Source organism: Thamnophis sirtalis, unplaced genomic scaffold, assembly GCF_051295495.1.
Source record: "Thamnophis sirtalis isolate CommonGarterSnake01/CBP01778 unplaced genomic scaffold, rThaSir2_p1.2 scaffold_4, whole genome shotgun sequence".
NCBI lineage: Eukaryota > Metazoa > Chordata > Lepidosauria > Squamata > Natricidae > Thamnophis > Thamnophis sirtalis.
This window is the reverse complement of record NW_028261384.1, coordinates 67599424-67609898: the sequence shown is the minus strand read 5'-3', so window position 1 is coordinate 67609898 and position 10475 is coordinate 67599424. Positions and strand designations below refer to the sequence as shown.

Genomic DNA, 10475 nt, shown 5'->3' with positions numbered 1-10475 from the left:
AACTGCTTGTTGCTTTTTCTGCCAGCTCTATTCTGTCTTTTGGGGATTGAATCTTTTCAACCTTGTTCCTGCTCTGGTCAGCTCTCTTGAACTGCTGTTCAGCTTTCTGATTGGCTCAACTCCGCTTTCTAGTCTGTTCTTCTCAGCCCTCCACTCACCTCCACCATAGCTTTCCCCATTACCCTCTGCGCTGCTCTCTGGCTCTAGCTCACTGCATTGCCCTTGCTGCTGCTGGTTCTCCTCCCTCCTGCACTGCTTTTTGCTGTGCAGCCATGTGTCTCCTGTTTGTTGGTCTGTTGTGCCAGGACACTGCTTCCACCAGCAAACAGGACCCCCTGGGATGGTCCACAGCAAGCTCTCCTCTCCTCTCCACCTTCCTGCTCTGCTTTCTCACCAGCTTGCCTCTATTCCTGCTGGTTGGTTGCAGGAACTGGAATGGCTAGTCTGGTGAAGAGAAGGACCAGGGGAGACATGATAACAGTCTTCCAATACTTCAGGTTTCGTTTTATTTATATGCTGCCCTATTCCCAGTGGGACTCAGCGAGACTACTTGAGGGGCTGCCACAGAGAGGAGGTCAAGCTGTTTTCCAAGGCACCTGAAGGCCAGACAAGGAATAATGGATGGAAAATGAACAAGGAGAGATTCAACCTAGAAATAAGGAGAAACTTTCTGACAGTGAGAGCAATCAACCAATAGAACAGAAGTTGCATTCAGAAGTTGTAGGAGCTTCATCACTGGAGGCTTTCAAGAAAGACTGGTCTGCCATCTGTCAGAAATGGTGTAGGGGCTCCTGCTTGGGCAAGGGATTGAACTAGATGGTCTACAAGATCCCTTCCAACGTTAATCTTTATCTGATGCTTAAGAGTTAGGGCAGATACTCAAACCACTGGTCTATGGTCCTCCCCTTCCAGTTACAGGGTATCCTTTCCCAATTGGCATCTTCCCGATGTATTGAGCTGTATTACACCTCCCTGACTTTTTGCAGTGGAAATCCAACGCATCAAAGGGGACTGCTGAAAACTCGCTAAGTGTCCTTGGACAAACTATGCCCAAATATAAAATGACGTTTTCTTTCCTATTGTTTTGCTTGCTGGTTGCTTTTTCTCCTTTTCCGCTGTTTTTCTGTTCGTTGTTGCCTCTCGTTGGCTGCAGCTCCAAATTCACGTGGCATAGCCGAACACAACAATAATAGAAAGCTTCATTTCCCAAGGGATTTTTTTTTGTCCTTCGGGAACTCGAACCGCACAAGCAGAAACCAGTCTCTCACTGTTTTGCCTTCGTCTCTCCGGACACGGCTATCACCGCTGCTCCACAGTGCCCTCTGGTGGCCACGCGATAGAGCAGCAACAACCACCGATTCCGCCGCTGCTGTGCTGAGCTCTGGTCAGGCGGGGCGGTTGGTTGTTTTTCCGGACTCCATTTTAGGCTCGATGTGGGCTGGTAAGAGTATTGGCTGAGCGGCTGTTTGCGGGGCAGCGGCGGGCTACGTCAAGGCCGGACCCGGGCTCTGGCCTTGTTGCGCGTGGCCACTGTATGACGCTACCCTTCTGCCTCTTGGAGGCCTGAGCCCTGCTGAGCTGAGAAGGAAACAGCAGCTCCCAGCGGACAGAAATGGGTGCTGGGGGCCGCGAGGCCACTCCCGTTTCTGGAAGGCGCTTCTCTGGTTCTTGCTGCTCCTAAGCCTGATTGCCCGTCGGCCGCCTAGACAACCGCCGGCCCCGATGGAGACCCCAGAAGCGGGAGCGCCCGTCACGCTCATAATCAAAGCGCCCAACCAGAAGTACATGGATCAGACCATCAGCTGCTTCCTGGACTGGACCGTCGGGAGACTGAAGTGCCACCTCTCCAAGGTGTACCCCAGTAAGCCGGTGAGCCCCTCGCCTTTCTTTTAGCTCCTCCTCCTCCTGAGTCCCCGGACGAAACAGAGCAGTCGGTGGGGTTCAGGAGATGCTGACCGAGAAAAGCTACTGCGTGGAAGCAGAACGCTTTATTTTTTGCTTTGGGCCTTGCTTTAGTTACACGTTTGAAAGGAGTATGGTGTTCTAAAATGGAGTTTTTCACATCGTCTCTGTATTTGAGCAAGCTTTCTTTGTTACATTTCAGGGTTTTAACTTGTACAATAGTCAGAAATAAAATATAGCATTCCTACTGGTATCCCATGGGACCTCAATGCCATTTTGAAGTTATCTGCTCTACCCGCTATTTCCCAAGCAATGGTGTCAGACCTTGGCATAGTACTAACAACTAGGCCTTTCCCAAACCAAAGTGTGCCCCAGTAAGATTGTGTTTCTTCATTCAGTATTCAACAATGGGTTCACTTGTTGCTCATTTTCTCTTCCTTGAGCCCAAGTAGGCATTCCAGATGTTGGTCACTTCTCTTTCCTTTAATTACTAGATTACAGATACTTTAGTTTTAAATGCATATTGTCTCCTAATAGTGCATAGTTTCCATTATTGGGATTTAAAGAAAGCCATTCCTATCTAAAATATACATACTAAGTCACACTTATAATACAACTTTGTGTTATAAAGAAATAACTACAACTTGCCAACTATGTCTGCAGAAGCAAATCTGTGTTTTCCAATAATTGTACAATCTGCAAAATAACCCCAAGCTTCTAAATAGTTATGTCTAAAAATATTTGTTGCAATTAATTCTCTAGCTGAGCCACCAAAATTGCCTCTTGTAGCTTTTCATCCTGCTTCTCTACACTATTGCAAACGTTTTGGTATTTTTCAGTTTGAAAATCTTATTTTGTTATAAAAAGAGCTTTGTTAACCTGAGCTTTATGCTCAAATCATATACATATCTCCAAGCAAGTGATCATCATAGTTCTAGTTAATTACACGATTGTTATTGTTATTATTGGCATTATGACCTTTGTTCAGTCATGAACTCATCCATTTTTAGACCATCCATGTGGTCTAAAAATATGTTTTTGCTACCCCGCATTAGAGTTGTTCAGTATTTTAAGATTGGATCTCCAAAAGGATTTCTTAATAAATAGTTCTGCCACTTTCTGGGATTGCATAATCACTAATCACATGATCCCAGAGGGAGGGAAAAACATACTGTTTAAGTGTTGTAGTAAGGCACTATGTTTGAATGTGTATTGGTCTGAAATAACTTTTGAAGATTGAATCCAACTACTGCACATTTCTACCTCCACCATCTACTTTATTTTTGGAAATGAGTAAATAGCTATTTTCTTTTAAAGGTGAGTCTTTTCCTTTTCATAATACCGGGGTGAACACAATTGTCTCACCACTCTCTCTTTATCTCTTGATTCATTTTATTCAAGATACTATATAACTCAGTCAAATACAAGATGTTCTTGATTTTTCTGCAAGGGTTCTTTGCATCAACTTGTAGAATAGATTGTTGCATTTTTGCTGTAGGCCTTTACAGACTGTGTTTGAGCAAACTAATATGTTTTTGCTATGTAATTTGTTTTCTAACATTTTAAATAGATACAAACTCATTTCCAAGGCTTCACCTGCACTTTCTTGTAGTTTTACAAGCAGTTCAGAGAAATCATGCCTGTTCTGATAGAATGTAGTGATATCTTGAAATTATTTATGAAAATGAAGCCTGATTTCTCTCCTAGGCTGTTATATTTGCATTAAAATAATCAATATTTAGTAGTAATCAAATATGATTACTGTTTTCTAAAATATACTGTGAATTATTATAACTTACAAGGTTAAGAATGGTTTGCTTTAATACACAGTAAACCAAAGAAAAGTGGAAAAAAAAACCAATAGATTTTGTGGTTGGGGGGTTTGTGTGTGTGCCTTCAAGTATTGGCTTTTTCTAGTTTGTGCAGTTTTCTTGGCAAAATTTTTGGAAGTGATTTGTCATTTTCTTATTCCTTGAGACTGAGAGAGAGTGATTGACCAAAGGTCTATCTGACAAGACTAGAACTTATATTCCTCCAATTCCCAGCCTGGTACCTTTATCATCTAGTGATATGCTTCCTGATTTTCGTTTAGAATTTTTATATAGCACATTATAGTACATGGTTTCTTGGCCCTGGATTTTGTACACATTCTTTAAATGGATTTGAGGTATATTCATTCAAAAATTGTTGCATTATAATGCACTGTTTGGGCTAATTGAAGGTTACAAATTGACAAACAGGAGAGCTTTCGTAATCTATAGATAAACATCTTCCCTTTGAGGTATGTTATTTAGAGAGATTCAATATTCTGAATAAGACTAATCAAGTATTATTTATTTCAGCAATACATTTGAATCCCTTCTTATCAAATACACACTGAATGATAGTGAAACTCACATTTGGAAGCTCTGAATCATATTAATATTCTTCACTGAAGGAGCTAAGTATGTCAAAATAAAGACATTAGTTTAAAAAAGCACTGGTAACAAACTGGTTAAAGCATAATATTGTGAGACAAAGCAATTAGTTGTGGCAATTTATTATCCTATTTCCTTCTAATTTAGCAAGACCAATATTTATAAATGACAATAGTCAAGATATATCACATTTGACAAATAAATTACTTAAATATATATTTACTTTATTTATTAAAGCTGATTGGATGAACTATTCCATGGCTCGAGTCATAAAAGCATTTTTGTGTATTTGTATTATCAATGGGCATGTAGATTGAAGCTTTAGACACCATTTACACGTATTTCAAATGTTCAATGTAAAATAATATTAAATTAAACTATTAATCTACAAATATTGTTTGTGGGTCTAATATAATGCTTTTGAAATTCTTCCTTTGTCACATCTCTTAGTCTACAAAGGATCAGAGATTGGTTTATTCTGGCAGGTTGCTTCCTGATCACCTGCAACTGAAAGATATTCTCAGAAAAGTAAGCTTTACTCAATTACTATATTTTAAATAAAATATATCTAAATAAATCTTTTACTTAAATGAGAATTCTAAATATTGTTAAACTATGTGGGAATTGTTACTATTGTAAAATGGAGCAATTCCAATGTATGATGAACTACAGAATATGCTGACTTTTTTACAATATGAATTGATTATTTGTTTTAGAAAATTATTACTGTAATAATTACTGTATATTTCTAAGTGTACACATACATAAGGTTAGCTATTTTATGTATCATAAATATGAGTGTTAAATTTGTAATACTTCCTAACTATTTTATTGCATTGGTTAGATCTATTGCTGCTCTAATTCTGAACAATTACAGCCTTTTCTAATAATCTCTCCCTGTAATTATTTATTGATAAAGAGGAGATTAAAATTGATGATTGTTGCCAACAGCAGTATAAATTTGGGAGGAATAGCAGTGATTAATGATGGTTCACTGGGACTGATGAAAGAAGAGCGAACCTGTTGATTGCTTGCTCTCCAGAGTGTAGGTGGAGTCAATTGATGGAGCCAAGGGGATTAGTGTTTTACTTCTCTTTTCTATTTCAGAAATACTAGAACAATCCATATGGAAAATAATATTTCTCATCTTACTCAGAATCACTTATGCAATTTGTTGAAGAAGCACAAGGTCATTTGATAATGCAGTGAAGAACAAAATATAAACATTATTTTTATTTTAAAAATTGCTCAGAAGAAAGTCTTAAGCAAATTCCAGGGATTTATTTAAATATAGTTTAGGTACATAGACAGGCAGATAGGTAGATAAAATGTTTGGATTTTGCTTAAATCTTTTTTTGTCAGGACTAGCAAGTTATAAAGCAACACTATTCTCAAATAAAGTAACATAGAGAAGACAAAGCCTAAATTCATAATATTGGGAGAGAAGTATTTGGAAACCTACATTCCTGTACTCCCTATGATAGAAATCCATTGTAGATAAATGGCAATTTATTATTTCTTTAAAAATTACTCTGAATATGTATTTGAAACTGGATAAAACAATTGGACGGTGGAGTATAAATTTAGGATATGGGGTGATCCTGATATTAATATCAATTCTTTTTCACATATTTTTCTGACCCAGAGACTAAAGAACCTCCCAAGCCTCATTGGCAAGTAAACTGAGATGTTCCTTGGTATAAAAATGAAAGTGGAGTCATAGTCATAAACAGATCACTAGATCTATTTTTCTTGAACACTCATGAAAATAAAATAAAGAATTATGATTTACATAAACACCCACACCCTCAAAATCTTTCCTTATTTTCTCCTTTCCTTTTTTCCTTCCTTCCTTCTCTTGCTTTTGCTTACTGGTTCTGTGTTTTCTCTTTCTGATAAGGAAGAGAGCCAGCCAGCCAGCCAAAAGAGAGCACCTACCCATTGCTGTGTGTGCGGGGCTATTCTTTGAAAATGAAAACTAGATGGTTAATATAGATACTATAGCTGGAATGGTCATAATAAACCTGTCCACATTTGGTACTCATTGGCTGAATTAACTAGGTCAGACTAAGACCTAGAAATTGTATTTGCATAAATTACAAGCTTGCGTTTATTTTTTAAATCATAGTTTAATTTGTTCTGCAAATCCAACATATTTTCTTAGAGTCTGTACAAATGTAGAAAATGGGTTAATTCAGTAATCTATTCAGTGTGTTGTTCAAACATATTTACTGTACTAATTATATGAACACTTACACGATGATTGGTATTGCTAGTCAACATGGATTTAATGTGAAAATAGACAGCGCTAAAAATACTCCCTTTTATTTTAGCAAGATGAATATCATATGGTTCATTTAGTATGTTCTTCACGGACACCCCCAAATTCCCCAAAACCTGATAGAGAAAGTCATGAGTCTTCAGCATCTAGCAACAGCTTGGTAAGTTATCTTTGTGTGAGATGTAATCATTTAAGTTCTATCAATAAATAAATGCTATTTTAATATATTCATTCCTACTTATAATAGTGATATTATGATAGTACTGTTGTCAGGAAGGCATTATATCAACTATTTTGGCCATTTGATGAATGAGGCATAATAAAAGGTTTTTAGACTGTATCTTTTAGAATTATGCTTTCTAAAAATACAAAAAAATGTGCAAGTACTATTCCCCATCCTTCCAAGAATATACATAATGTTTGGAGATAATAGATGATAGCAAATCTCTTACAAAGCATTTACAGATGTCTTGGTCCCAATATAGATAGGCTGACATTCATATGGCAATCATATCGTGAGTGCTGGATTCATGATGATGTTTTCCAATTCATAATCTGCTTACCTTTTATAAAGCTAAAATAATACAGTATGTACTATTTTAGCCAGCAAAATATTCTATTAATTTTTTTAAAAAATGTTTTTTAAAAAGATGCATAAAGATATTCTGGGCAAGGTATAAACTGCTATAAGGTATAAAAATTGGATTACTAATAGGAAGAAGCTAATGTCCAGTATAGAATATTAAACTAGTTTTCATAGTATTTTGAAGAACCAGCACTGAATGCTTTGCATATCTAATTCAAACTATTATCTGCATTTTAAGAGTTCAGAACATTTGGGATCAATATCTCCTTCCCCATCTCAAGAAACTGTATATACAACTGTCAGTAATTCTGAAGATGTGCGACATCGCAACCTTGCACAGACACAAAATAATCAAATGCAAAGCCATCCATTTTCATATCTTCTGCAGGGGTAAGTAGCATATACATGATTTGAATCTTAAAGTTCTGTTCAACATTTTATAGTATAAGCAATATAAGCAAAATAATACACAAATCAATGAAAATGTGTTAAAAATAATAAAGAAAAGAAAAGGAAAAGAAAGAAAATACTTGACTAAAACTAATATACAATAAGAGCACTCACTGTATCTCTGCCTGTTTTTCTATCCTTGCAAACTATTCTTCCTTAATGTTTACATCAGGGGTGTCAAACTCAATTTCATTGATGGTTGCATCAGGGTTTTGTTTGACCATTGTGTGTGTGTGGCTGGGGGGGGGGGAACAAAATAGCTAGTTTGAAGTCATTTGTGTCGGGAAGACCTGTGGTGGCCCAGGCAGGACTGGGGGGATCCATTGTCTCCAGGAGAGGCAGGCAAAATCATAGAGAGCCCTAACCCTCATCATTCCTGTCAGGCCATAAGGAGGATCCTCAGCGGTGCAGGCTGTCCAGGCCCTAGGCAGCAGAAGGCAAGCACCCAATCTGGCCTCAAGCTCCTTGGGCACTAGCCCAGACCTGCTTCACTGAGAGGTGCCTGCTGCACTTACCTCCTCGAGGCTGCTGCTGCTATTCTCACACTTCTTGGCCATGTTGGTCATGGTGTGTGCGGGAGGGCAAAGTACGTGGATCAGAGGGAGGCCCACTCACTCGCCACACAAGGAGACCCAGCTTTATAACCAAAGCATCCTCAATTATAAAATGGCAGACCACCAGGAGAGATTAGGAGGAGAAGACAAGGGGATGGCAAAAGGGGAGCAGGACGTCTGGTGGCCAAGTATTAAGGCAGGACTTCCCTCAGACCCTTCCTCCCTTTCATTATAATCTCCCTCCCACTCTCCCTCCCTCTCTTTTCTTTTCTTTTTCCTTTCCTCTTCATTCTCCTTTCTTCTTCCTTCCCCTCTTTCCTTCTTTATCCCTCCTTGTTCTCTTCCCAACTTTCCTTCTTTTTCTTTTCTCTTTCTCTTTTCCTTTCTCTTCTCCTTTCTCTTTCTCCTTTCTCTTTTTCTGTCCCTTCTTGGATGCTCAAATGCAAAAGGGGAAACATTTCTCCTTTTGTTTTGCTTTGCTTTTAGTTTGTTTTGTTAGCCCTCTGCCAATGAAAATGGAGCTTGGGGGGGGCGTGTCCCCTCTCAGGGCCCCATTTTTGGCCACAATGGCCTCCTGCAACCCTCTGACAGAGAAAACAAAGCTGCAGGAGGATGTAGCAGCTGAAAATGGGGTCTGGGTGGGGCAGCATGTCTCCCCTGAGCTCTGTTTTCACTGGCAGAAGGCTGCAGGAGGCTATCATGGCCAAAAATGGAGCCTGGTAGGCCTCCTGAGCACTGTTTTCATTTGCAGAGGCACTGCAGGCTGGTCCTTTGCTATTTCCTGGGCAGCCCTGTGTGCCAGATTTAAGCACCTTGGGGGCTGGATCAAGCCCATGGACATTGAGTTCGACACCCCTGGTTTATATCATGCAGTGTCTTTTATACCAATAAAACAGAGTATTTGTAACTCAGGTTTAAATTGTTGAGTCCTTGGTGCTCTCTGAGCTTGATGGTTTTCTTGCAGATGTTTTTCAGACTTCTCCCCTCCTTACTTTAACCACAACTTTGTTTCTTTTCACCATGTACATTTTTCTTTTATATGATTTGTTTTGCTACTTGATCCTCCTTTCTATCTATAAGATCAAACTCTCTTAAGCACAGATAATTTTCAATCACATTCCTTCAATATTAATTAGTTCTATATATTATCTCTTGTCATTCATACCCACTTCCATTTCCACACAAATTCTATGTTTCTCCTCACATACCCAGCTTTCATTTCTGTATAACAATGTTGGAACATAGCTCTACATACATTTTGGCATTCATAATTGACCATATTTAAATCATGATCTTTCTCTCTCGATGTGTAACTTTTTCACTTCATTTTTCTTGTTGCATGCAATTACCTTAAGCTTTGACTATTAGTTTTCTAGTTGCATCATACTGCAAAGTCTTCAGATTTTCAGTCAATGCATAAAAACATACAAAAAGTACATTCATATTTCTTACCAATATAGTTCTAATGTTAGCGTAACTACCCCATATATATTTATTCATATGTAGACAATCCTCGACCTATAACTACAAATGAAACAAAAATTTCTGTTGCTAAGCAAGACAGTTATTAAATAAATTTTGCCTCATTTTAAAACCTTTCTTGCCCTTCTTGTTAGGTGAATAACTTCATTTATAAATTTAGTAATATGGTTGTTAAATGAATCTGGCTTTCCCATTGACCTTGCCTGTCAGAAAGTTGCAAAAGATGATCACATGATCCAAGGACATTGCAACCATCATAATTACATGCCCGTTGCCAAACATCCAAATTTTAATCATATAACCATGGGGATGTTGCAGTAGTCGTAAGTGTGAAAAATGGTCATAAATCACTTTTCAGTGTTGTAACTTTGAATGGTCACTAAATGAATGGATGTAAGTCGAAGATTACCTGTATGTTTTCTGTAAATCTCTATAAATGTACAGTATGCTTTCTTTTAATTGTTATACATTTTTAAAGATCTAAAAAAAATCTCATTGCACATCCTATGATTTGTATAAAGCTACACCGACTTTCCCAAATTTTGTTCATTGTTGTGTTTTGTACTCAGTCAGAATTCTGCCAGATTCTTTTTCAATCTCACTTACTGAACTAATCACCTTATAAGTTTTTCATTCACATATTTCCCTTTGTATTGCAGAACAACAATGGTATTGTTCCAATAATCAGGAACAGATACCATATTTCTTATTTAATACATTAAATGAATTGCATCGCCACTCCTTAAACTAATAAACATGTGAATATTTTAACATTTTGTCACCTGTACAAACTATACTGAAGT

At 37.9% G+C, this 10475-nt stretch overlaps 1 protein-coding gene across 9 annotated transcripts in view; it reads left to right on the top strand.

Annotated features, from left to right (window-relative positions):
- Positions 1-1366: 1366 nt before the first annotated feature.
- Positions 1367-10475, top strand: part of HERPUD2 (HERPUD family member 2) — a 249514-nt gene continuing 240405 nt past the window's right edge. For 2 of the 9 annotated variants that reach the window (XM_087713074.1, XM_087713075.1), the window contains exons 1-4: positions 1368-1869; positions 4770-4847; positions 6653-6760; positions 7425-7576. In XM_087713074.1, coding sequence (XP_087569200.1) covers positions 1723-1869; positions 4770-4847; positions 6653-6760; positions 7425-7576 — 485 coding nt within the window. In that variant the 5' untranslated portion in view covers positions 1368-1722. Of the gene's footprint in view, positions 1870-4243; positions 4347-4769; positions 4848-6652; positions 6761-7424; positions 7577-10475 lie in introns of those variants that run through there. The other 7 variants (XR_015696384.1, XM_087713077.1, XR_015696385.1 and 4 more) reach the window with 5 other exon arrangements.